This window comes from Zonotrichia albicollis, chromosome 6 (assembly GCF_047830755.1).
Source record: "Zonotrichia albicollis isolate bZonAlb1 chromosome 6, bZonAlb1.hap1, whole genome shotgun sequence".
In the NCBI taxonomy this organism is placed as follows: domain Eukaryota; kingdom Metazoa; phylum Chordata; class Aves; order Passeriformes; family Passerellidae; genus Zonotrichia; species Zonotrichia albicollis.
Genome location: NC_133824.1, coordinates 49,771,838 through 49,799,252, shown reverse-complemented (window position 1 = coordinate 49,799,252; position 27,415 = coordinate 49,771,838). Strand labels below are relative to the sequence as shown.

Here is a 27,415-nt window from a genome sequence, read left to right as displayed (position 1 = left end):
CACACAGAGTGCTACTACAGTTCCTGGAAAAAAACAAGCTGCCGTCTTACCCTCAATTCATCTGTGGGGCAGCTACAAAATAAATTAAAATTCCTCATTAACCAAGCCTCTTACAGCTCTGTCTCCCCTGTGTTTGCACAATAGTGCAGAAAACTTTAATGTGGTCAGCAAAGCACTGATAAAAATAAAGGCCATCAAAATCTCAGATTCAAACACAGCCTTGGAGTATTGCAAGTTGATAACAAGATTTCTCTACTGAATATTGGGTGTTATTTCCAGTGCAAGCTGGAAACAGATCCTCCAGTGAGTTCATTTTGAGTTCCTCTGCTTTTAAAACTGTATTGCTGCTAATTTGCACTGGAATCACCTTTTCCTTCTGTAAAGCTCAGATATCAGTCTTGGCCTTTGGCTTTTGTAGCTGGTAACTGCAAACAAATCCAAATGTTCTTGTGTTTATGTTGGATATTATGAGGGAAAATATGGAATTTCCTCTATCATCCAGGAAGAACAAGAGATCAGTCAGGAAAAGGAAGGTGCCCTGAGTATTAAAAAAAAAAAAAAATACAGTGATACAGCAAAAATATTCAACAGTTCTGAAACTTAAACCCCAGATAAACCAGAGCTTGCTTCTGCGGGAGGTTTTATTTGTGCCCCTTTTACAGCGCAGGGATAAAACTGAGCCTTGTAATGAACCCAAGAACCTCAAATAATGAGATAAAACTTGTGTTTTCAGTAGTGCAAGTAAGCAATATAATGAAATATTTGGCACAATCCACTGGTGTCCTGACAGGTGGCCCTGTTGTCCTTTAGGGGACAGTGAATCATCCATAACCACACATTTGTTTCTGGGGTTTTTCCAATGAATATTGGTTTTGTCTTTCAAATTTCTGAAGTTCTTCACAGGGTGTCTTACTGTGGTTAATTAGACAGTTTTTTCCCAGTCTGATGGAACATCCTTACTTTAGAACATTTCCTTTATCTGTTATTTATTAATGTCAAAAAAGAAAAAGGAAATGCATGTGTTTTGCTGAAGATTTTAGATGTTATAGAAACTGCTATAAATTTTCTGGTGTCCTTGCAGACAAGGACAATGAATAAATCCCCCAGTGCTCTTTAGCTGTTTTCTTTCTTTCTTTAAAAAATAAAAAAAGAACAAAACAATCCATGAAAACAAACAGGTAGGTAAGGACTAAATGGCACTTGTTAGCAGGAATATTGGGGCTTGTGCAACCTTGAATTTAATCTCTAAGGAGCTGCAGATCACTGTTTTATCTTATTTGTTTTGTAGCATCTATTTTGTGCTGACAAGATCATGGAAATTTTCTCTTTCCTGAAGAAACTTCTGGTCCTTTTCCCTGGAGTTCTTTAATGCTGCAGCCAGGCTTTAAGTTTGGCATGTTTTAGGTGCAACATCCCAGGTTTTCTTTCTCTGCTCCAGAGCTTGGTTTGGTGCTTCAGTAGTAATCTAACTAATAGTTCTCTATAGAATCCTGAACCCCTGGAATGGTCTGGGGTGGGAGGGACCTTCAAACCCCTCTCATTCCCCTTCCCTGCCATGGCAGGGACAGTTTCCACCAGCGCAGGGAAGGCACCTGGGCTCCCTCCATCCCGTTTTTCTCAGCCCACAGCTCTGGCAGAAGAGCTCACAGGAAGGTGCCCAGGATCAGCTGTGTGCCACAAGGAATAAATCCCGGGCTGTTTCCTACAGGACCCCCCAGCACTGCCCCATTCTCCTCCCCATTTGGGCTCCCTCCTGGTTTGCAGCCTGAATCCCTCCCCAGCTGGGGCCAAGTCACTCCAGAGCCAGCATTCCCTTAGGTCACCCCCCTCCCCTGGCAGTTCACCCTTCACGGGAGGGGAAAAATCAGACAGCTCCTCCCAGCCTCCCATCGTGGGGTTAAATAGAGCGAGTCCTTCCCAGCCCTGCTCCAAGCCCTGCTCCCATCTAATTCCCACCCTCCAGCTGTGGGCTGACATCTACAGAGGTTTATTCCTTGGGATAAGGAATTTCCATGCCCTTTTTTGTGGCTGGGTATTGTGCATGTCTCTGCCAAGCCAAATTTCCCTTCTTCCCTGTCCTCTTTGACAGAGCGGTCCTGTGGAATTCCTGGCAGGATTCTCCACTCCCTGCATGTGCTACAAACAAAGTTTCCCTGTTCCCCTGGCTCTGGGCTTTCCAGCAGGTTTTCCCTGGGATAAACCAGCCTGGCCAGCAGCACAGACAGACAGCACCCAGAGGATGAGCTCTGCTGGGGGTGGCTCTGTCCCCAGGGGTGGCGGAACAGCACCAAGGTCAGAGGCTGGACCTGTGCCCACGGGACAGAGCCAAAGGTGTGTCCAGGGTCTGCTCCAAATTTCCCTCTGCAAGAAAACTCCTTTCCTAGAAATTTGTTGGGAGTTTGGCTGGCTAGAGACTGGAAAAGTACAAAACCGTGGCTAATTCCAAGTCCTGCACCTGCTAGATAGTATGTCCTTGGGCCTAGCTGTAGTATGATAACAAATGGTGAAAGAGACATGAGAAAAGAGAGATGTAACTCCTAAGGAATGAGGAAGAGTTCATGGCATAGTTTAACCAATAGATTGCTTGGATTACAGAATATTCATAAGCTTATTATTTGCTGTATAAGTGTTTGATGCTTTCTTCAATAAACTGGACCTGTGATGAACCAGCTGGCGTCCAGGTCTCCTTCCTATGACAGAAATTGAAAACTCGCTTCAGGGAGTCACCTGCCCTTGCTTTGTGCCCTCTCTGTGATGCAGCAAATGAGACATTTCAAGTGACCTCGGGTGAAGGGTGCACCTGTGAATGTTCTGTTTCTGGGGCACTGAGAGTCTGACAGGTCAGCCAGCTGAGCCTACAGAATGCAGCACACACTAAAGCTGACACCCACTGCTTTGGAAGGAAAGAAAACTGCTGAGACAGAGCAAATGGAGAGATGGGATGCAGCACAGCTTGGAAAAGAATTCTAAACACAGTAGTATTTCTCTGCACTATTTGACTGCCCAGATAAAAATGAAGTGATTGTTGTTCACTTGTCCGCACCGTGACAAGTAAATGGTGATAAATACATCAATAACAGAAATGAGAAAATGAGAAGGGAGCTCTGTCTCAGTCCCCTTTCTGTCTGATCCCTTGGAGCTCTCACCTCGCCCTTGGCACTGCAGGTCTGACCCCAAAGGAGACCCCAGGCTGCAGCACAGGGTCACAACAAAAGGACAGAAGAATGACAGAGCCCCAGCAGTTCCTCACTCGGGATTTTCCAGGGGTGGATTGGGTGGGAAGAGCCAGCTTGGCCATTCCCTGCACCCAGCAGGGAATGCTCAGAGACATTCAGGTAACAGGAGAACACCAGTGGAAAAGAACCCATTAAAACATGAGGTAGATTTTGAGGTTTCTGTATATTGTATTCTCTTCAGATTTCCAAAGCAAACAGGTACACGGCGACATTGATTCCAGTACAGGTTTAAGCACATGCAACACTGGTGTCCTATCTGTACATTGGTTTCTAAGGCTGCCCAAGGACCTTTACATTGAAAGCGTACAAGAACTCACACACACGTGCACGGATTCCTCCTGGCATCAGTCCTGAGGAAAAAAACAACTGGAATTTTATTGGAGAAACCAAACTTCAGCACTGCAAGCGCATCAGGGAAATCCCCCCAGCTGTTCTGAACTGCTTCCTAACCTCAAAACTCACTTTTTTGTTTTTTTCACAATTTGGAGCTGAACAGACTGTTGTTCATCAGGTTGTAGTGCCAGAAATGGTTCAAAACAGTCCAAGGTTTACAGTACTAGAGACAAAACCTATATTCCCATTAAAAACCATGCTGGATGCAAATGAAGTATCACATGGAGATGCTGACGTTCAAAACAGAAAACTGAGAAAACATAAGCACAGAGAGACCAGAAAACACATTAAAGACTTCTCATTCATGTATAATTAGTGTAATTATACAGTCAGCCTTTCTGTAAAATACTAAAGGCCTAAATACTCAGGCCAACCTAAATAACAACAATACAAAATTTTCTAAAACGGCTTCTTGTAGAAAGAATGACAGTAGTTGAAACTAAGTAAGTAAATAAATAAATAAATATTTTTAAAGGTCTGATATTGCTCTGAGACAGTGTCCATCAGGTTCCACTAGATGTCAGTGGCACAGAACCAGTTTGTGGCAGACTTAATGGCATCAAGTCCACTTGGTTTATTTATTTATCATCGTTACCTCGTCTGTGAAACACAGCCCATGTCAATTGTACCACCCACCCAGGATTTATGGCAGTGAACTGAACCCAAAATAACAGTCTCATCTCATTTCTTTTCCCCCTCTTGCTTGCCTGATTTGAATAGAAGACTTGAAATCAGGCTCATAATGCCAAAACTGTGGCGAGATAAGGTCTGAGTCACTGCAGCTCCTCAGCGTTTCCTAAAGCAGCGACACGGAGCTCACTCCAACCCCAGCACTCTCTGTTTGTCAGGTACTGAACACCTTGAAGATAAAGCTTTTTATGTGAAATACAGTGTAGCTGATCCAGGTGGAAAATTATAAGGCACGTACAATTTTTTTTGTTGTTTGTTTTTCTCTTTTTTTTTTTTTAAAAACCACACATTCTGAAGCGTTGTTACAATCGTGCTACTCTGGGTGGCCCAGCCAAGGACAGAGGGGATGAAAATCCACGAAATGCAGGAAAATACAGGAAAAAAAATACAGAAAAAAATACAGAAACCAAAGAATAAAGCAGAACACATTGATACAATGTACACAGTGACAGCAATGATCAACTCTTCTCATTTCTTTGGCCAACAAGCAGTGACAATTGCAAAGCATTCTTTGTTTTGCACTGGAAATACCTGACTTTATTTGGATACACAGATGTTTGCCACAATACTTGAAATAAGTTAATAAAAAAAAACAAACCCAAACAGGCTAGTTCTAGTTTATGTTTTTAACAAAACAAAGCTGCCAAGTAATTGTTGTTGGGAAATCATGAGAGAAATAATAACAGGGGGCTACAAAAATGATGAGCTAGAATGACAGCTGAGAAGAGATTCATAGTTAAGGAACGTATGAAACCAAATGGCAACGGTTCTAGGCATTTATTCCAATATCTTAGAAAATAAAAATAAAAAATACTCTTCATTGCATCACCATTTAAAGACAGAAAAACAAATCTTTAACTCAAGCCAAAAGAAGATGAGAATTGTTTCCTCGTTTTTTGTTTTCTTTTTGTTTGGTTGGTTTTTTTTTTTCCCATTTGCAGCCTTGTTTATTCACAGTACAAACAGAGCCCGCTGGTACAGATTTCAAAGTCACAAGATGCACAAAGTCGGACAAGGAGCTGTTCCCTCCTCCCCTCTGCACAGCTGCTCTGCCCCAGAGAAAACCCAGCCCCAGATGAAAATAAAATCCCTAAACCCCCACTTCTCAGTGCCTGTGAAATCGCAGAGCAGCAGCAGCACTGAAGCTCGGGACAAAGAACATTCCACACATTTAGGAATTCCACCTTAAGGCAAAAAAAAAAAAAAAAAGTAAAATCAGGTAATGCGGTTTTCTACCTGTCCCCTTGAAAGCTTCCTGCTTTTCCAGATTTCAAGCGTGACCCCTGAAATTCAGTAAATGAACAGAACAACATCAGGCATAAGGAATGCTTTAACAAAAAAAAAAAAAAAAAGGAATAAAAAGGAAATGCTTTTCCCAACAATAAATCAATAAATTTCCCTTAGTTCTATCTACATTTTGTTAAAGCATTTTATGCATTTTCAATAACAAATTGCAAATATTTTTGGCAACTTTTTTTCTTTTTCTTTTTTAATAAAAATCCAGACAGTGTTCTCTGTTTGCAATCAGAACCACACCCTTAGTGCAATATTATATTTATTTCTTACAGTAATTTTGGTTGCCATACAAGAGTATTAAGGATTGGGGAAAAGTGCAAGTTACAGGAGCTTGATTTTTTTTTTTTAATCAGTCGAAATAAGAGGAATTAAAGCACAAAAATTACAGCAACATAGATAACGTGAACACAAGTTGTTACACAAACTATAGCGAGAAACATATTAGTATCTAGAAAAGAAAAGAAAAAAATGTAATGGAAAAATTATCAATATTTGTGGCTCATACACATAATCATCGCCAGATCAACTGGGTAATGCTTTCTAAGAACTGAGAGGAAAAGAAAAAAAAATCACTATTTTTTTATTAACTTAAGTACCACAAATAATTAACTTCTTTGTGATATGTAAATTCTGTAAATCAACAGTCACATCTAGTCATTTTATAATATATGAATTAAACTTAAAATGTTCTCAGACACCTAGGGCAAGGAGTCTGTGCAGTTATACACAATTTACATCTTGTAAGATTTTGGTATTGTATACACAAATATTACAGAAACTAGGCATGTAAATGCAATTTATTTAAATTACAGTATATAAACAAAAGTTGATCCTAAAACCCAGAATATCATAGATCTCTAATGACTTTGTTTTTCACTATCAGAGTAGCATGAAAGAAATGGGTCTTCTCTCCTCCCCCCTGGTGAAAATACTCGGAGGCCACGGCGTTATCTGTTACTATTGCTTTCTTTTTTTTGTTTCAAACCACCCCTCAGAGCTGGAGACCGAACTCGACTTGGCAGAGGTGCATTCTGGTGCTCCAAGGAGGTCCCCTCAGGTCTCCTTACCTGTTTGCTTCACAGGACACAAGGTGAAAAATAAAACTATTCCCTTTCAGCTCTTTCATCTGCTCCTTTCCGCACCTGCCCTTGGAGTACCTGAAGAGATGCCCGAGCAGGAGCCACACCTGTGTGAGGAAGGGACGGTCCCACCCGGGAGCCACCGGGTGTGCCAGCCTCGCTCAGGGCAAGTTCAACCCACAGGAAGGTTGTGATCCAAAAAAAGCAGCTTTAAAAGTCAACTTCTACGGTTTTGTTTTTTTTTTCTTTTACTACTGTATTTATTTCCTAACGTATTTCTGGCACGTGTTATAGAGGTAATAGCAACTGTACCCAAAGAAACAAACAAAAAAAAAATTAAAAAAAAAAAAAAAGAGAGCATGGCATCAGTGGTTTATTTACTGAATTCTGTTGTATCACCAAATGGAAGACAAAAGATGGCTAAATTACCTTTTCTTTTTTTTTTTTTTTTACTTTTTTTCACTTCTTAAAGTGTGTGATGGCCTCAAGTTGCCTGCATCGACCTATCTGAGTGGAACTGCCATTTTCTACACCTCCCATGGAAAAACTCAGCACTCCTCGACAGCAAAACAGCCTCAGTGCTTCGTTTTTATGTCAAGGTTCCTTGGAACTCCCCAAATACAAACAGAGCGCAGTAACAGATGTTAAGTCAAAAGATTTGCTGTTCCATAAAGGGGGCAGGAGGCTTAAATAAGTTGATTTTTATGAGTTTCCAATGCGTTGGTAACTGTAACCACTTTTGAAGAAATATTCATCCTCCTCTGTAGAAGTTCTAGCAAAGATAGAAAATATAACACAGCTCTGCTGGTTCAGATGCATCCAAATGAGGTTGATTTTAAAAAGGTCAAGACTTTATAATTATTCCACAGAAATAGTAGTAAACCACAAAAAGTTTTTTTTTCTTTTTTTTTTTGTTTGTTTTTTTTTCTGTTTTTAACTTCCTAGCACTGAAGTGGCACAAAGGCTGCCCAGTAGACCAGCCACTTATTTTCTTAAAATATTGTGCTTATAAACTATCTGTACAACTATTTAAACTTGCAGTAAAGAAAGATATTTAAAATGCTAAACTTTATGTACTCATACTAGGGCTGTTGCAGACCTAATTAGACACTTGTTTGTGAGCAAAAAATAATCACAATAATAAAAAAATTAGAGATAGGCTGGACCATATCAAGGACCATATCAAGGAAAGAAAGTTCAGGTACCTTGCAAAATGTAAGGGAACCTGAAAGTTTGGTAGGGAGGCAGTTTAGCCATCCACACCCAATTTACCCACCTTGAACATCTTGAATATTCTGTCCAGAAAGTCCTACAAAACTCACAGATATTCAGAGGTGCTAATTACAAGGGGGAGTTCAAACATGCAGAGAGAGACTTGTTAACTTGAAAGTTGGAAAAAAAAAAAATTTTTTTAAAAAAAAAACAAAGCCATGTAAAGCAGCCATGGGTGTTTCTCCCCTGCCAACAGAAGTCTCCCGGACAGTTCTGTCTGCCCCGCTCCCAGCCCTGGATGCTGGCAGGGTGCTCCCACCTCTCGTGCCAAGGAATGGGCTGGGGGCCAGTCCCAGCCCTGGGTCCTTGTCCAGAGCCAGTTCCTGCCAGCAGTGACAAAAGGAGAGCCTGGATCCCTCCCCAGCCCTCGCACCCCGAGACACTCGACAGCTCTTTCCAGCTTGGCATCACCTCTCTGCCTCCTCTCAAGGATCTGAAGCATTTCCATCCTAACAGGCTGAAATCCCTCTCTCTCTTCAGATCCTGGCACACTTCCCACTGACTTCAATGAGAACATTCATCTCTCTTCTCTTTCCTTCTCAGACTGCTGTTCAAAATACCCAGGCACTTACCACTCACTGAATTAAGCAGCACCTCCCAGGGCTCAGCCTCTCTCAGTGTCTCACTGTCAAGTCCCAAAGCTGTGCCCGAAGTTTGTCCTGGCTCGTGGAGTTCATATTTTGACTCAGCATCAGCTGAGCTGGTTGAGAACTGGGGGGAGGTCTCAGGTTCAAACTAGCTTCACTTTGCTGTACCTCTAAGTGTGGTCCCTCCTCAGCCTTTACTCAACGTCTGCACCGTCCTACAGGCCACGTCAATGGAGTGTGCACTGCACTTGTTCTGCCACCTTGGAAGAGTGCTAAATACCACTGCAGAAATAAAGAAATACTAGGTAAAACAGAGCAAGGTTACCATTGGACTGACCCCAGCAGAACAACCAGCTTCACTGCCAACAGATCAGGGAGCTATGCCAGTAAAAAAAGAGGAATATCAACTCCGGTGCCTGCCTCAATATCCCTGCTACTGATAAAACTGGGTTTGAGTGGTAATGGAGCAACCTGTCCTCTTAAAATGAACCAAGGGCTGGGGAAGGCAGCCTGCTTGGAGTCTGAATGTCAAGAAGAGAATAAAATAAAATGCTTTTTTTTTTCTGTCAATAAAAGAAACCCTGAAATGTTTGCCATTTTAAAAGAAAATCATCACGCAACGGTCCCGGCCAAGGGCAGTATCAAGAGTTTTAAAGTTAACAATTGTCTCTCTCTCACATCTCCCCACAGCATTAAAATAAAATGGCCCCACTTCTTTAGCATCTTTAGGTTTGTGTTTGGGCATGTAGCAGACAGTCTACATCTCCTGAGTACCAGGAATTCATCTGTTTTCCCCCTCCCCCCCAATTTTGCTGGCACTCGCAGACAGACAAGGCATTTGGGGTATGTCAGTACCAGCCCATCTCTAGTTATCAACAGAAGGTTGTGAGGCAAGATAGCTATTCTTATCTGTCCAGCAGCTGCTTCAAAGCTCTTTCTATGTTCATTCTGTGCCCAACTCTAGTCACTCCAAGGTCTATCAGATCTTCCTTCTGTAGATTTGGTAAATGTGTGCCATCTATTTCATTGTCCATAAATGTTTCTTTATGTTCACCTAAGTTTAGACTTTCCAACCAATCTGCCACATCTGGTTTAGTCCACAGGTGGACAGGCTTAGTTGTAAAAGGCTTATTTGAGATTGGCTGTTGTAATATGGAGGGAGAAGGAGACCTGCTGCGCCCTGTGGTCAAGCCAAATAAGTCCCCAGAAGGGGGCTGGCTGGGTAGGCTAAATACATCGGACAGAGTTGGAGAAGGAGATGAGGCTGAAGCAGAAGCAGTCAGAGGAGCAGGCAGGATGTCTTTATTAATCTCTGTTGGTGAAACCACAGGGCTGGGAGCGTGCCTCGCTCCTGAGGTCCTGCTGTCATAGTCTGGGGACCTGCTCTGCAGTGTGATCGGCTGGCTGGCTCCGGGTCGGACAGTGAAAGTGATTGTTGTACTTCGTGTACCTGAGACAGTACTCATGACTTCCGTGCTCCTGCAAGGGCAAACAGACAGGCACAGTTAGAGCTGCTGGCCACCAGCATGGCCCCACCAGCACGTGGTCATTACAGCATGGGAATCATCGAGGAGTTTCACATTTTAACCAAAAGTACAAAAACAGTATCATTTTCCCAGAAAACCAGCACTAATGGTAAGCCATTGTTAAGTTAAAGACAAATCATTTGCTGATGAGCAGTCCAGGAAAAAACACCTTCCAGAGCACACATTCTCTCCCTTTATAATACCTGTTCCCAAATTAACTCCTGGTTAAATGAGAAGTGCTGAGTGGAACAAGCACATGAGCCTTTTGTACTCTCAGCAAAGCACAACCAGGAGTCAACCTTTCCTTTGCTACATGGAGGGTCGGAAACTTTCAGTTCTGGCTTTACAAACACTTGATATAGATACTTTCTACTAGATATAGATACCAAATAATAGATATAATACTTTCCCATCTTGTAAATACAAGAAATTAAGGTTTTGTATTTACACCCATACAAATAGCATAGCCAATAATAGTAGTGGTGGAAAGTTTCAGGAGCACTGGATTTTGGATCTTTGGGCTTTCACTCAGTTAATTTTGCAGAATGTTTTTAATTTACAGAACAAGCTGCTCTTATTTCCCTTTCTATCCATGCTTTAAACATAAAAGAGTTCTTCTAAGGTGCCTAAAACAACTCAGTGTCTATTTCCTTCCACAGAGAAATTACACTCTGGCAGTTTCACCACAAAATTAAGGAGACAAAATTCTTTTTCCTGTGCATGACTGGAGGTGATGTAGCTGGGGTCAAGCTCTGCCTAAAGAAAATGAGTTTGAGATTAGGACTGAAGCAGGCATGAACCTCGCTGAGAGGCTTGCTCTGATGCCCAGCCTGACAGGGTGGGTGAAGGAACACGACCCTCTGTTTCTGCCTGCTGGCTACAGAAGCAAATTTAGAAGGTTTGGGTCTGTTCCTGGCATCAAAGGCTTGACCCCACAGCCCTCACTCCCATGGGAAGAGCCTGCTGGTCAGCATGCACACTTCAGGACGCTCCACAGAGCCCTTGCATGCCTGGAGCTCCAGGGTTCTTCACTTGAGAAATAACCTGCCAACTGGGAAAAGCTTCAGACAACTAATTTAAAGCACTTGCAGACCAAAGGACGGGTTTATTTATCCTGGGAGCAATGCCATGGAGTCCAGAGGACCATGTGGCTGATGCTGTACTGAGATTTGCAGTGCAGACCCTGACAGAAGCCCTCCGTCTCTGAGTTCTGTTTTTGAGTGCCACACTGTCCCCAGGCCTGGCCTGTCCTGCCTGGGCAGGACTGAGGATGCCTTGGGTGCATGATGTCAGATGGAAATGCTCCCATTAATCCAGCACAGCATTAACTCTGCACTGCTGTGCAGAAAAGAACTCAAGGAGATGAAGGAAAAGCAGGGTAATGGCAACATGGGGCAGTGCTACAAATGGGTTATTAATCCCTGTGTCCCCCAGTGCAGCCCTGAGCTGGAGACAGCGATTCCCTGGCTGGTGCTGCCTGTGGAGGGCCCTGAGAGTGTTCCCTGAGCCACCCCTGGGGCTCTGGCCTTCACACCAGCCCAGAGCCCCAGGGAGGTGCAGCTCTGCCACGCTCACAGCTCAGCAGGTCCCCTTCAAATAAAGCTCCCTGCCATGAGGAGAGCGCTGAGAATCACTTTTGGGAGAACCCACATCTAATTCACACCAACATTCCCACTGATTTCCCACAGGCTGCTCCATGGACTTCAATGGGAACAGGGGGATCTCTTTGGAAGATTGGTACTTCACTTAAAACCCAGTAGGAGCAATGCTTCCAGCACTTATGGCTTTGTAATTTAACACAGAAAGGAAACACTTGGCAAGGTTTTGAGTGTTCCCTGTGATGTTTTTGGCACCTAATGGCTCTCATTGTCTTCCAAGGCTGGAGCTAAGCATTCTTATAAATAAAAAGTCTGTGGCAAGAGACTATTAAATTCTACTAACCAAGGGGAACAAGTTATTTCCACCTCCTTTACCTCAGCACTAGGAGTCTCACACTCATTACTAAGGCATGATATAATTTAAAACCAAAAAAGCCTTCTGTGAGAAAGATTGGGGTAGTGCTATTCTAGTGATGGCAAGAATGAGTTTTGTATAAATAGGGAAATGAATCCCTGATCTTTACCTGCAATCACCCTTCTACTTAACTTTCCTGTCTTGCAAATACTAGAAATTAGGGTTTTGTATTTGCACCCATTGTGGCAGGATCAAATGGATGATGAAAATACAGCTTCTTTTATTCCAGATGATGAAAGATAATTTTTACTGCTTGACTGACAGCTCCAGGCTCAGTGCTTTGCAACTCACTTTTGCTGCTTCTCCTTCAGACTGCTCCTCTTAAAGACTCCCTGCCCAGCCTTGCTCAGGAAATTAAATAAAGAATGTTAAGACAGCAGAAACAAACCCCCCAAAAGTAAACTCTGTGCTCTCATTTGAAGTATTCCTTGGCTGGTGTTCCCTAATTTTCTCAGCCCCATGGGCAGGAATAGCCAGGGTGAGCAAAGCATCCCAGGCATCCTGGTCCTTTGCTTCCTGTCAGCCTGGATCAAAGCATTGGCCTCACATGGCTGCAAGCAGCAGCAGGAGAACCGAGAGCATCTTGCTTTTTCCAAGCCAGAGGTTCAGGGCTGATGATTATTAAAACAAAACTCTGAGATAGTGATGAGATTTTTTTAGCTGATTGCAGGGGTTTCAACATCAACTCAGTTCAGAGCCATGTGAGTGCTCAGATCTCATGGCATGGGCACAGCCCTGGTGGAGCTCAGGGAAGTCTGCTAGGCTTTCAGTTCCATGCCTTTCACTCCAGGATTATTTTCCCATGTTCTTTTCCCCCTTTTCCACTTGCCCTATCAACTCCACTCTTTTGTGCTGCTCTGTAATTGTAATCCAAGGAAAAAAAAAATCTAAGTATATTTATGTAACTTCTATGCATCCTAAATTATTATTTATGACATCTCCCATGTGATCTGGGGTGCAGACACAGCCTTGAAACCATCATCTGTCTTGCATTTTATGGTTGGTTGGCAGCCTGGTCAATAAGGAGGGAGCAGGTTCCAGCTGGAGAGCAGGCAGGGTTTTTTTTGTTACAGGGTTTCTGGATCTTTAATCATTTTTAATCATAATTTCTTATGCCTTATTTGATCATCTGTTATCCTAAACATGTCAAATCCATATTAAACCTGCCAAACCCCAAACTTAATTTTAAAAAAAAGGTGAAAAGTCAGATAATTATTTTAAATAAATGTTGCTCTGTTAGAATCAGCATATGGTGGTAATTTATAAACATTTGCTGCTGTGAGCCTGCACTGATTGCAATGCCCATTATGTTGCTTCATATTAAAATCAAAATATATAACCTGTATGTCACAACCACATGGCCTCCAAGTACAAAAGCCATCAGCACAGCTTGCAGCCAAAAAATTCTTTTAAATTTTAAATTATATTTGCAAGATTCAAATTTATTGTTAACTTAATATCAGAGGCAAATCAGTGCAGCAGCTCCCACGGAAAAATAAAAGCCCGATATGATTCTCAGCTCCTGGGAGCTGTTTTAGCCTAGAACTTTCCAGAACACTTGCTGGTTCTGACACAGCTTTTCCATTGTATCAAAGGAAAACACCTTAAAAACCAAGAGGAGTAATAAGTGAAGTCACTGTATAAGGGTGCTGCTGCAAGAAATTAAATTCTTACAGATCTTGGAGGATGCACAAATCCCAGAATTTGCCTTGACCTTTTAAATTTTTACTTTGTTGTCAGAGGCAATTTGCATGGCAGGAAAGCGAGGCAAGAATTGTGTGTTTTGGGGGCAGGTGAAGAGCAAGGGCTGACGTGCTGACTGGCAGGATGCCAAGCTCCTCACAAGGGCGTTATTTTATTCTGGGGAGAAGAATGGAGAGCTGCTCGGTGTCTGCTGAGTGAGGCACAGTCAGGGAGGTCTGTGGGAGTCTGTGCAGGAGCAGGAGCTTCCATGTGAAATGTCTGGAAAGCAGCAGGAAGGGGATGGTGCCAGGCCAGCAGGCAGCCTCAGCCCTCTCTGCTTGGATAACTGCAGGGGAAAGGGAAGCTGGAAGGAGAACAGCAGGAATTCCACAGCTTTCGAGGACAAGATGACCACACAGGCTGGTTTGTCTTTACTTTTGGCCTCACACAGGTGTGTAAAACTGTATTAATCATCCCTCCCCACCCCTCCACCTCCCAAAATCTGGCAGAATCTGGCCATATCTGAAAAGTCCTGCCCCTTGTTTAGGTGCTCAGACACATTCAGGAATCTGGTCTTATGTGCTCATGTTACTAACACATTTTCTGAGAACTCCTCTGATGAGTGTGGCTTTTATTTCACCTTGAGATGACATCCTAGGTCCCATTTTAGGATGGCTACCATTTCTGGATTAGGATGATCTAATCCACACTGCACTGTGAGAAACACAGTCACCACCAAAGTCACTGAAATGCAATAACAATGGGTGAGCATCAGAAAGCAGCAGAATGTACAACACAGAATAGTCCATGCTTTATGGTTGGCACTTACTTCATGGCACTTCAGCATGGCCCTCCTCTGACAACAGCAGTCATGACAGCAAATAAAAATGACAAAATGGAATGACTGAAACACTGCAGAAATCACTGACAAAGCAAGCAATCCTGTGAAATTGGCTGGCAAACAGTTAACGATGTGAAATGAGTCTAATGGGAGAGCAGCAAGTGAAAAATCAAGGCACTTATGTTATCCTCTGCCAAACCCAGACATCCTTTACCATAAAACCAAACACAGGACCACTCTCTGTAAAGGACTCACCACTAAATTCTGTTCTGCCTTACCTGCTTGTGGAAAAATAAAAGGAACTTCTTCAAATATTCATGAAAAAAACTAATTCACTGATGGCCAAAATCACTGGCCAGTTTCACTTTTAAAACTTGTTCTCCCAGCAAAGTGTAGGTTTATCTTCCTAGAGGACTCAATTCCACAGCATCCTCCATAACTCCCACATTTATCATGAGTATTTCCCACCACCAGCAGTCATGCCAACGTGCCCCAGAGGCCACGGGATTGTGCAAACACAGCTGGACAAACACAGAAAAACTGCAAGTGTCTCTCCCTCTGGCCAAGGCATGGATCATTTTGGTGTGGTGCTGGTGGAGAGCAGCCGGAGCTGCTGTTCATGATCCCTTATCAGTGGCACGAGGGAGGGAGGCTACTGTGTTCCCTGGGGCTGAGCTGTGTGTCCCTGGCAGCCCCCAGGTTTATCCTGCCTCAGGCCCTGCTCTGAAAGTGAAAGCCCTGCTCTGCTTCTTTCATCATCTGCCCTGTTCTTTCATCAGCTCCTTATAAAAGCCAGGGGCCTCTCAAGTGGATTTACAGCACTGCTGCATTTATTGTGGTTGACATGTCCTGTCCTCCTCGCCTGCAGGAGGACATGGATAAACCACATTAAAACGTCTGTCACCACAACTGATGGCCATAATTCCTCAAAGTAAATGGTGGCCAAAACTGGGAGTGGGATCTGGAGCTCTCTTCCTGAACCTTGTGATCAAACCCTTTAATTACACTTCAGTTAATACAAAGTAAGCAAGGGCATCCTCTCACTTCTTCCTCTTTTCCCTTCTCCTGCTGGGCTCCTCTTTCCTATCCCACAGGCTGGCCACTACCACTGAGGATGGAGGAGCAGATGGTTTCCAGCCAAGCGTTTCCACGCTCTATTTAAAAATCTTGAAGCTTGGTGTCTTCACAAGAACCATGGGAAAACTATAAATACACCATGGAAAATGATTGATAAACCAAGATGCAGAGAATAAAAGCAAGTTTAGGGTGGTTTCAATGTAATAATTCAGAAATGCTGTTCAGGACCATAGAATGATCTCTCCCTAATCCCCATTTATCAAAAACACACAAAGAAGGTGTTTTTATGGGTTACTGCAGCCAGACATTACCCCACTGTCTGTAGTTTAATTCACCCCTGTGCCACCCTAACAGGGCAATTGCCTTCAGTGAATCCCAGTTTTGCATCTACTGGCTGTGCAAAGAGAATTCCTAATGGGATTTAGGATTCCAACCTGGCCCATAATTCCACGTATGGCCCCATAAGCAGATACATATTTTTAATTTCATCAGGCTGCCTGTGCTGCGAACACCGCCCAAGCGAGCCTGTGAATGCTGTTCCTATTTATAACCCTTCCCAATCCTTCTCCTTGGCTGAAGGACAGGAACAGGCCCACTTATTATCACTGCTCTGTTTGCAGAGCTAACAAGTTGTTCTTTAATTTAGCAGAATCCCTGATTTTTATGAGCCAAAATTCCTTGGTCCCTTTCTAATGCTACCTCACAGGGAAGGGCTGCAAGATCAACAATTGGTTGTCATAAGCTTTAGATTATTAGGGGGAAAAAATACCAAGGAACTCCGGGAATTTTACCTTTGAAATTTAAACATTAGCTTTTACACTTGAAATTTTCACAAGGTGGTATTCCTTGGTCATAATATTTGACAGCTTTGTAAAAAAAACTGTGTCAGTCGTGCAGTTGGGCTAGAAAGGCTGTAATTTATTTAACTTTTAGAGAGATAAAGCTGGAGTAAAAGCAGTGAAAAAAACCCAAGGGGCTTCTGATTCCACAAGTGAACATCTCCACTTCCATCTCTCTGCCTTACCCTGGTTGAGATGAAAAGACTCTGCCTGCAGCACCTTTTCAAACACACTTCCAGAATCTGTAGATTGCTGGCTCTCTTCTGCTGTCTCCTGGATTATTATTTGCTTAAAAAATAAATCCTTTCCTGGTGGTTTTAGCAGCTTCAATCCAGCTCAAAATTAAGAAGCAATCACATCAGTGTGGAACATGGCAGGAAACAAAACCCAGCCCTCTTGTCTCCTGCTCCCACTGGGAACGCTGTGGAGGTGTCATTTTCTCCCCCAGCCACAGGACAGCCAAGAGTTTTGCTGCTCTTTGCCACTGCCACCTTATCCCATTTATTCCCCTCACAGCTCTTTGGGCTCTGCTACATCCCAGATCCTCTCTGCAGCTTGCAAAGAGGAGTGTTTGTGTTTACTTTTCAGGGAAGAAGCAGGATTTCAGCCCCACTGAAATAATGCTTTGGGTGGCATTCCCCCACCACAGTTGAGCCTCTATGTTCCATAATGAAGATGCAGTAATTTGCCAAAGCTGAGTTTGAAAAATTAAAAAATCTCAAGGGCAAAAAAAACCCAGCATAAATTTGTAACACTAAGTCAGCCCTTCCTCTGAAAGGTAACATACGGGGCTACTTCTGCTTACATAACAGTTTGCTTTTCTCTAGTGAAGTGCTATAGTTTTTCAAGTTTTCCCCTCCCTTTATACCTTTAAAAATGTATTTTCACAGAAAAAAAAATTTTCAAATTACTTCTATTTTTCATTTTGCTCTCAGTAATGAGAGTTCTTTTATATATTTACAGTGCATTGTAGCCCGTAGCCTTGGTTATTTTCTAATAAAATAGGGATGCTAAAGATCTCCACTGTAACCTGGAAATACCTTTCAGTTTAAAAATAAAAGCTGATAAATAATGTTATACACATGAAGCTACAGACAACATGTTCACGGGGCTTAACAAGAAACGTGATCAGCATCTAGCAAAAATAATGTGGTTTTTCTTCATGTCTGAAGGCTTTTCCTGCAGACCCAACTCAATTTCTTCTCTGTTTAGTCAAGTGCCACTGAGAGGAATTCCAGAATTTCTGTGTTTTATTGCCATTTCTCAATTCTAAAAATTGAATTCCCTCACCATCACCAGTTTGATGACTTCCATCCTGCAGGAAATAATATCTAATTGTGTGATGCCAAGGCTGTGGATCACACTGTTTTCTGAATGAGCAATCTCTGCAATCAGCAGAGACACCTTGCCTTAAAAACAAATTATCTTCATGCTTGCAAAGTACATCAGCTTTCCAAAGCTGATGCTATTTATTAACCACCAGAATAATTCTAATAACATTTATTTAGGTGGCACATTTTTAAAAAAATCTAAGCCAGCATGGTGGTTTTGCAAGAAGAAATACCTCAGTCTCCTAATGAAACATACAAAATTAGCTTTCTATTTTTAATAATTGTGGATTTCAGGATATTATGTCCACATTCCATACAGATGTGGTTTAGTAATAACATGGACAGTGCAAAGTGATTTTTAATGAGCAATTCTCTGAAATACTTTATGATTAAGTAGATTAGGAGAGGTCTCTCAGTATGAATCAAATGAGACCACACAGTGAATGCAAAGCAACCCTTGGCAAAAACACTTTTTACCTGTTTGAAGCCAAAACACCTCATGGGACTGAGGAAAAATTAAATTATCACCCCATTTTAAAAGGGAAGAAACTAAAGAGAAAAAAAATTAAAGAGAGAAAAAAAATTAAAGAGAAATCTAAGAAATTCACATCAAAACAACAGAAAGATATGTGCAAACCTTGAAGTTGAAGGTTGAGAAAGCTCTCGTCCTACCATGTAGGCAACACAAATGTTGACAGTGTAAGAAATCCTTGTTTGACACAGATTATTCGTTAAGCAAATACAGACAACACTCTTCTTTTATCTATGCGATTTACAGGAGAAGTTAGAAAAGAGATGGCAAAAAAAAAAAAGAAAAATAATAAGATCAAGCCTTTTTGGAAAATGATTTGGTTAATTACTTTTACCTTGTACTGAGACTCGCAGTTTTCGTTCCAGTTGGCGACTCCAATCCCTCCCCTGGCTTTGAAGATTTCTCTCTGTTCATTTGCTGGAGTATTGAGTTCAATTCACTAATGACATTAGCCTTGGGGCCTGAGAGAATTGGGCTTTTCACCTCCGGCACGTCCCCCCAAAGCTTGGATGTCCTTTGGGGGACAGCTTTCGCCAGGTTGGGCTGGGCACTGATGGGAGGCGGGGGCGGAGCGGGAGGAGGGATCACAAAGCTGTCTACAGTTTCCTCGATCAGCGCGTCCTTGTAAAGTGCATTGCTTTTGTTGATTATGGGCTTCATTTTTGGCTTAGGAGGTACTGGGGGTTTGTCCACCAGAAATGTTTGCCCATCTGCATAGACTGTACAAGTATCCACGTTCTCCCCCCCTTCCGAGGATAAGGTAGAGATGCTGGACACCGTTGAGATAGTGCTGGTTGTCTCTAGGTGATGGTCACTGCTGCTCCGACTGTCGACCTCCTCGATGCCAGAGTCGGCGACGTTGTCGAAGCTGTCGGGGGGTGGCAGGAAGGATGCAGGCAAACAGTTTGAGAGACCCGCTTGCTTTTTGCCGTCCAAGGAATTTGCTGGCTGGCTGGGCGAAGGGGTGCCGTTCTTCCTCTGCGCCATCAGGTCTGTCAGCGCCGAGCCGGGCACCGCGCGGTCGTCGGGGATGTCGAAGCTGTTAGCAAACTCCAAGGGTGGGGGCAGCGGCTCAGTGAACAGGAACTCCTCGTCGATGTCCACCGAGGCCAGGGGCGGCGGGGGGATGCGGAAAGGCAGGATGACAGGGTCGTCCACAGAGCTGGCGGCCACGATGGTTTTGCAGGGAGAAGCTGGGGCCTCGGGCGCGGCAGGGACGCTCAGCTCGCTCTCCGCTTCCTCGCTGCCCTCTGGCCTCTCTGGTGGGGAATTCTCAGGGCTCGGCTCCATCTCAGCTCCCTTTTCCTCCTCATCCTCGGGCATATCATCTGACTTCGCCGTATCCACTGTGTGCACCATCAACAAGCCAGCTGATTTTTGCTGTGAGGTATCCACGATGTTTATCAACATGTTCTTCTTCTCCTCAGCTTTCTTTTCTTTCCCTGCATCCATCTCGTACTTGTTCTCAGTCTCCTGCCGTCTCAACAGGCCGCGGGTATTTTGCCTGGTGACAGTGGCAGTAACAGGAAAAGTCGTTTCCATGTTGGGTCTCAGCTTGGTGTCGATGTAAAGCGGTTTGTTAAGGTCGGTTTTGACTGCGTCCCCTTTGCCTGGAATCTGCTGTGTCTGCTCTTTCATGGCTCTGTCCCTGGCAGAGAGTGCGAGGGCAAGTGGAGAGTTTGGATCCAACAGCTTCCCTGTGACGGGGTGGACATAGCTATCCGAGCCGGGAGCACTCGTGGGCTTGGCTGCCCCCATGCTGTTGTCAGTGCCTTTCGTTTTGGATGGAGCGTTCAGTGTCCTTGAGTCGCTCTGGCTGCTGGGCTCGCTGCTGTTAAAAAGGTTTTCGGGGGGCTCCCTTGGGGTGGGGATCGGAGATGGCGACATGAGCTGTCTGAAACCATCCTCGCCGCTGAACATCGCCTCCTCGGTGAACTTGGACTGCCTCATCCGTGGTGTCGGTGGGGTCAATCCAACGTCCTCGTCTCCCAGGTCTGTGGAGAGGAAGGCCGGGGAATTGCGCCTCGCCTCCAGCCTCTTTTCCCTGTCCCTCACGGCCCCTGCGATGGCTGCTGCAAACGGGCTGCTGACTCCCAGGCTGTCGTCAGGCCGGAGCTGTCCGGGCTGCTCCGAAGACTGGGGATCGATCTCCATGCTGCTCCCTTGGCTGCTTTTCCCGCTGCTGCTGGTGGATGGCTCTTTGACGATGATGGTTGGGATTGGAATAGAGCAGGTCTTTTCTGGACTGTCCTCCACGTTGGATTGTTTCACCAGCATCCCCTTCCTCCTGGCTGGCTTGGCCGGCACGTAAACGGCTTTGCTGGCGATCTTCCCCACCTCGGAATAGGGGTTTTCCGGCATCTGGCCCCTCTTGCTCCTGAAAGTGGCCTGAGCTGCGGCACTCCGGTTGTACAGGTCTTCCGAGTCCAGGGAGTACCGGTCCAGCTCCCGCCGGTAATAGATCCCTTTGTCCCTGATCATCGTCCCCACGCTCTCGGGCCGAACCAAAGAGATTTTTGCACCTGAATTCTGATTAAATGGAGGTTTGATCGTTCCGTAGCTCCGGGAGGTCAGGGATTTGGGGGAGTTGTACAGAGAGGGGGAAGGTGGCGGTGGTGAGGGAGGTAAGGACTGTGGTGGCGGTGGGATATCTTCAGAGGTGTCAGGCATGGAAAGACTCCTGGTAAACTTCAGCATAGGAGGGGCCAGAAACTGCCGCTCTTCCTCTGTTATTCCTGAAAAATCAGAGAGTGCTTTTAAAACACTGCCACATCCACCAGGATCCCTCACAATTTCTCCATCCAACCCAAAATTCCAGGGTGCATTCCCCATGCAAAATTCCAAAAGAGGCCTTTAGGTTGATTCCCACCATAATCATTCTTTCCTGTTGGACATCCCAGGTGCCAGAATTGAAAGGGATGTTATGGAATTTTAATTAAACTGATGCATAACCAAATGTTTGGGGTTTTTGTATCATTAAGGTGGCTGTAGAAAAGCACATTTTCTTTGAAAACTATTGAACAGGGAAGATATTCTGTGCAGAGGAGCTGCTTCTGCCTTGCTCCAGTACTCTACAATGCATATAATAGAACAACTCAGAAACTTAATGAATTTTTAAATGCAATTGAAATTTAGCAAGGGGACTGTGAAGATCCTATTGGGAAAAAATCCCATCATGTTGCATTTCAAAAGATGACATTATATGGCTTTTAACATAAATAAACTGGGTAATACTGGGATAGTTTGGATGCTAATTTTACATCAGCATAATGCATTTCTAAATTGATAAAAGTCACTGCTAAAATTACTAACAAGAACAAAGAAAGCCAAATTTGATCTGCTCTTTCTTTCTTTGTTGTAAAAACATCTATTGCCATCATTTCACATGAAAGAAAAGGTGAATTTTAGTCCATTTGATCAACAGGACGTCTTTGTAAACTACACAGCATTACAATGCTTTCACCTCAATAACAAGGGGAAAAAAGGATCATATTTTGCCCTAACATTTTGCAAAAGGCTTGTACTGATGGTTTTTTTTTTTTTTTTTGGTCCTGGTTAGAGGGAACATTCTAAAGAAAATAACCAAATTGTAATTCCATACTTGCCAAATGTGGAAATCACATCACCTTACACACAAACCTCTTTTCTCATGAGCTTTGTATAAAGATTAAACAGCAACTCACTGGGGCAAAGATGTTGGAGGAACACACTTTAGGAAAGAACCAAAGTTACTAAAAGTATGCCATTAATGAAAAAAACCATACAAGAGAGGCATTTTACCTATAGATTTTTGTCTTCTCATTGTACCCCGAGGTATACCCAGAAAAGGACCTTGAGGGCTCCCTGGGACAGTGGGTGTCATCACAGCAATACCCTGTCTCTCATACATGGACTACAAAAGAGCAAACAGAAACCCCAACAGCATTAAAGCATGAAACTCTCTCTCATGTAGGAATAATGCCTCACCCATTACCACTTTCACTGAGAATTCTTATGGAAAAGAATTAATCTGGGGTTATTTCTGGGGAGGAGGTGGAGAGAAAGGGAAGGCTGGGCGTTGTTTAGACACTCATGAAAGGACAGCAGCTGTAAATGAAGTGTGTTGATATTATTTACAAGGCAACAGCTTAAGGTGCGTTATGGAAAAGTATGTCCAAAATGCAACAAAACCATATTTTATTTTTTTTTTACCTGTAAAGTTTTGTGAGATTAAATTCTGCACTTGAATGATGCAATTTCAGAGTTCTGGCATTTAATTTTTAGTATGTGCTATAGTATTAATGTCAGTTATTCCCTTACAAAGCATTGGGCATTAATTAATCAAGGAATTAGATACATAAGTAGGAATAAAGCAGTGCTTCGTGGCTCCCACTCACATTCATATCTGAAGGAAAACATCTACTAGAAGGCCGCTGTTTTATAGTTGCCACTCTGGAGTCCACAGTTGCATTGTCTGCAATTCTTGATGGCTTGGAAACTGGCACTATTTCATCCACCTTATCTGTAATATAAAAGCATTCAGTAAAATAAATATCACTTGTTCAAAGAACTGGAAAAGTTAAGTATTGCAAGGTCAAAGGAAGAGATTTACTTTTCAAAAAAATGCAAAGAAAAAGTTTTTTTGGCATTTTAACAAGGCAACGCTTGAGCATCATAAGTCGTGCAAGCCGAGCACTTTTTATTGCTGCTACATAACATGCATGCTTTAGTTTTAAGCCTGCATGCATTTAATGTTTACTTAGTGTGACTCGAAAAACAATCCTCTTCTTCAAACCTTCAAAATGTGAAGGGAGAATATCTATATAGAAATGGAAAGAAGACCTTTAGAAATAGTGAATCCGTAGAGCACTGTTTCAAATAGAGATAAGCAGACTGTACTTAGTCATCAGAATTTTCAGTGATATTTTGGACAATAACAAGTACTCCAGAAGTGCTCTTTCATGCCTATGCTCCTTAAATAATAACATCCTGATTTGTTCACACTCTTGGACTTGTAGGCTAGCACTGCTAACTGAATCCTTTGTTTAAATTAAACTTTTATATGCATTTCTGTTGCTTTGGTTTTTTAAAAATTTCTTTTAATAACTGGACAGTTTGGGAATGCATTTAGTCATGGTCAGAAGCAGACCAAAAATAGGCAAAGTCCAAATCTGAATGAGAACTTCAACATTTGGATTTGGGACTCTGATCTACTGCATGATGTGATGGTAAAATACAGGGATAAGTTTAATCAGGATATTCCAAAGCTGAGTGCTGGTGTTAGCCCCGTCTCCAACTTTGGTCACAAACAAGGTTCATCAGCATTAAATACAAAATGCTACTCCCTCACATGGAAGACCTTGAAGTACAGTATAATCCACTAATTATTTCCTGACAATTCCTTTGTTTGCCCCTTCTACTGCTATGAAACCAAGGCACAAAGAAATTAAATCACTAGCCCAAGTCACCAGGAGAGCTTGAGTCTGGAATATCTACTAGAATCCAAACTGGAATCACACCAATACCTTTCCTTGCTACCTTCCACTGCATTTGCTTGCCTGCATCATGTTAATTTAGTGTCTTTTCCTTTGAAGTTTCACCAAACTAGGATTAGTTTCATAGCCTGTGGCATGTCTGTGAGTGGAACACCTGAGCCAGGCTCCTAGGCTTCCACAACACGAGTCAGAGCAATGCTACTTTTCAGCAATTAGCTCCATCTCCCAGTTAATTGATTATTTGTCAAACAAGGATAGTTACTTCATTAGGATACTGCAGACTTGAAAAAGGGTCACCCAGGGTTTTGGTGACCTAGAGCTGATGTTACTACCCCAAGTATTGTATTTAGGGATTTAAATTTTACCTCTCACTGGAGAGCAGCGCACTCAGAACCCTGGATATTGATATGGATGGGAATAAGGCAGGAGGAAAAGAGCTTTTGATCCCTCTAAACAGTAGATCTGGCTGATGCAAGGATGATATTTTAAACAGGAGAAGAAGAGAGGGAAGAACTTTTAGCCTTCGGGTTAGGAAGAAGGTTGTCCTAGAAGTGGGTATTTCAGTGTCACAATGGGTCAGGGAGCAGGCAGGAAAGGAAAGGCTGAGCAGCACCAGTAGGCTGAACACTGCTGAGAACTGTCTCACAAGAGTAGTGTTGCTGTTTCTTTGCAGCTGAAGTTAGCATTCAGGTCTTTTCATTGGTCTGCCTTTTTTTTTTTTTTTTTTTTTTTTTTTTTTTTTTTTTGTGGGGTTTAAATCATCCAGTGGAAGGAGAAAAGGAAAAAAATTCTTAAAATTGTCACATGTATCAGAAATAAAAAACCAAGTTTGTGTCACATTTCATAAGGCTTTTCATAAGGGGATCTATCACCAAGAGCTTCAACTGGGCAGAGATTTCCTCTTAAGGCTCTCCCACCCTTGTTCTCATCCCAGAAGCCAAACAACTAATCTTTGGGATACAGAAAGAAGGAAGCCTTGGAAACTGAAGCACTCAAAATCTGCACATGAGAAATAGAAATACACCACGTAAGAAGTGATCCCCTTTATTTTGAACAGACACACGTAGCCAGATACCCATTCAGACAACAAAAAGCTACAGGGAAAAAGTGATGAGGCCATGACAGACACTTGGAAAAGCATGAAAATTTTTGTTGGAGATGAAACATATATACCCTCCAACTGCACTGATTTTGCTAGACAATCCTAGAAGTCAGATTCTAATTTTGGATCTGACCAAAATATCAGTTGGTACCCATTCTTAAAACCATGAGGAAAAAAAAACCCTGGTTTTTTTGTGAGTTTATTGCAGGTTTCTTGTATGTAGAGAGGTTTTCAGTCCTTCTCACCCTATGGCTGCTCCCATTTGCCACATTTAGCCAAAGCATCCATAAATGGGAGAGGAGGGTGGGTTAAAGCTTGAGCTGCTTTGCAAGGAACCCTTTAGGGCTTCCTCGTGTGGCACTTCCAACGCCAGCAGTGCACAGCTTTCTCTTGCTCTACTGCCTTTGGAACAGAAAGCAAAGGTAGAGTGGAACTTGTAATGTTGGAGCTACTACAACAAAAAATGTGAGGCCACAGAAGCAGCCAGCACGTGGAGACTGATCCTAAATGGCGGCAGCTACATGGCGGGTCCTGTGGGAAATGTCAAAATCTGAACGCCTGGCCACAACTGCCCAATCCTGCTGGAGTGAAAGCACGACATGAAACAAAAACATCCTCACTGCCCTACCAAACGTGCTCTTCAGGCCGAGGAAATGGACTGGCTGAACCACAGCTAGCCTCACTCAGACTCACCCCCGAGAAAGAAGACGTGGTGGGCCAAACCTCCACTCGCCTGCGCCTCAACAGCACCAGAGAACAAACCCCTCCTGCATCCGAACCACACATTCCAAATATACTCCCTACTGGAATAATTTGTCAGGCTCACTAATTAGCTCTCCTCCCAGTCTCCTTGTGAGCTCAAATACTCTACAGCATGCATTTCTCATACCAACAAGAGGGGATGCTCACAAGCTCATGTTGGAAATTCTCTGAGGATAACTTTACAAATAACCCTGACAAAAGAGAGAGAAGAAAGTCACAAAACTGATGCAAAAATTGGCACCTGCTGTGAGGTGTGTAGACAGTGTGGCCCAAAGAAGCCTGCCTCCAATGGGATTTTTTAAAGGAATGCAGCTGGATGAAGGTCAAAAGGAAGGAATGTGGGAAAAGCCTGCACTGGAGGTTGGCCATGCAAGCTGCATTTCCTCCTTGAACCAGTTGTTAAGCAGAGTACAGCCACAAGCACACACGCACACACACTTTTACAGGAGAAGTTTGTGGCTGGCTGGTAGAGTAACAAACTCTGATCTGCTTTGCCCTGAATAACCTCTGCCTCACTGGAAGACAGGGAAGAAGAGTCTATGTCTCACCGGCCAAAGAGCATGGCTCGGTTGTAGTCACAGAAGAGGATTTTTAAGCCTACGATTATTCCCTGGCATTTTCCATAGAAACTGCTCTGCACCTTCCTGAGAAGTTGCAACGGCGTGTTGAGAGTCAAACACAGGAGCCATGCTACACCTGTGAGAACCTGTCCCCACTGCTCCAGGGCCTCCTGAGAGCAGCATCCTTCCAGAGAACTGTCAGGGATACCACATGTAAAAGCCAGTCTGATGCCTCTGCATGCATATAGCAATTTGAGTGCCACTATATTAAATTCCCCCGAGAGAGGCAGCACCAACAGATATAAAGTAATTTATTGCCAAAGTGCATTTCCATCTGCCCTGTTGGGTTACCAATGGGACCCATGCCCTGCTCAGGGTGCCAGCCCTCAGGAAATTGGATGGCCTAAAGGCACAGAAAGTAGTTGTGTTTTATCAAGATGCAGGTCTCGTCTCTGATGAAAAGCTCTTAATCACAGACAGAGTAGCACAGTACCCAACAGCATGTCATGACTTTTACATTCTCAAGAGCTCTGGCTGCTAGGCAAGTTGCTTTTTTCTTTTTTTTTTTTATTTTTCTTTAATAATTATTATCTGTGATAATTACAGGGGACAGTCTCCTCCTAATAGATTTGTTGCAGGAGATGGCTCTTATCCCCATGGAACACATTGCTTAGTGACTCCTGTTCCGAATACCCAGACTCTCTCAGAGGAAAAAGTATAATGCTGCCCATCAAGCCACCAGATCCATCATCAAATGAACTTTGAAAACGAGAGTCAGGTGCCCAGATAGATCTGGTGGCACATCACTACACAGCCCCCAAAAAGAGAAATATGAGGTATGATCCTGGCAACATTACTTATTGTACGACATAGCCAAGACACGTGGATTAGCTCCACCGAGGGTCTTAGGAAGTGAGCTGGTGAGACCCACAGAGGATAAGAATGGTCATGATCCAGTACAGGCTATACCCCAACACCTCAGGCTGGCATGCCAGAAACACCAGGCAAAGACTGATCGAACACAGTTTGGGAGGCGAGTATTGCCAAGACCTCTATACTTACCACCAAGTCCCGCGTGCTTGCTCAGAGGGGGTGGGATAATGGAGAAAGAAAACTCAAAAA

General features: G+C 43.4%; 1 protein-coding gene across 9 annotated transcripts in view; it reads right to left on the bottom strand.

Moving 5' to 3' along the window:
- Positions 1-7,124: 7,124 nt before the first annotated feature.
- The window catches only part of SHANK2 (SH3 and multiple ankyrin repeat domains 2), a 277,448-nt gene continuing 257,157 nt past the window's right edge, over positions 7,125-27,415 (bottom strand). For 5 of the 9 annotated variants that reach the window (XM_074543728.1, XM_014270332.3, XM_074543732.1 and 2 more), the window contains 4 exons: positions 22,772-22,896; positions 22,176-22,287; positions 18,730-21,130; positions 7,125-10,032 (listed from right to left, as the gene is read on the bottom strand). In XM_074543728.1, coding sequence (XP_074399829.1) covers positions 9,459-10,032; positions 18,730-21,130; positions 22,176-22,287; positions 22,772-22,896 — 3,212 coding nt within the window. In that variant the 3' untranslated portion in view covers positions 7,125-9,458. Of the gene's footprint in view, positions 10,033-18,729; positions 21,131-22,175; positions 22,288-22,771; positions 22,897-23,133; positions 23,194-27,415 lie in introns of all 9 variants that reach the window. The other 4 variants (XM_074543726.1, XM_074543727.1, XM_074543730.1 and 1 more) reach the window with 1 other exon arrangement.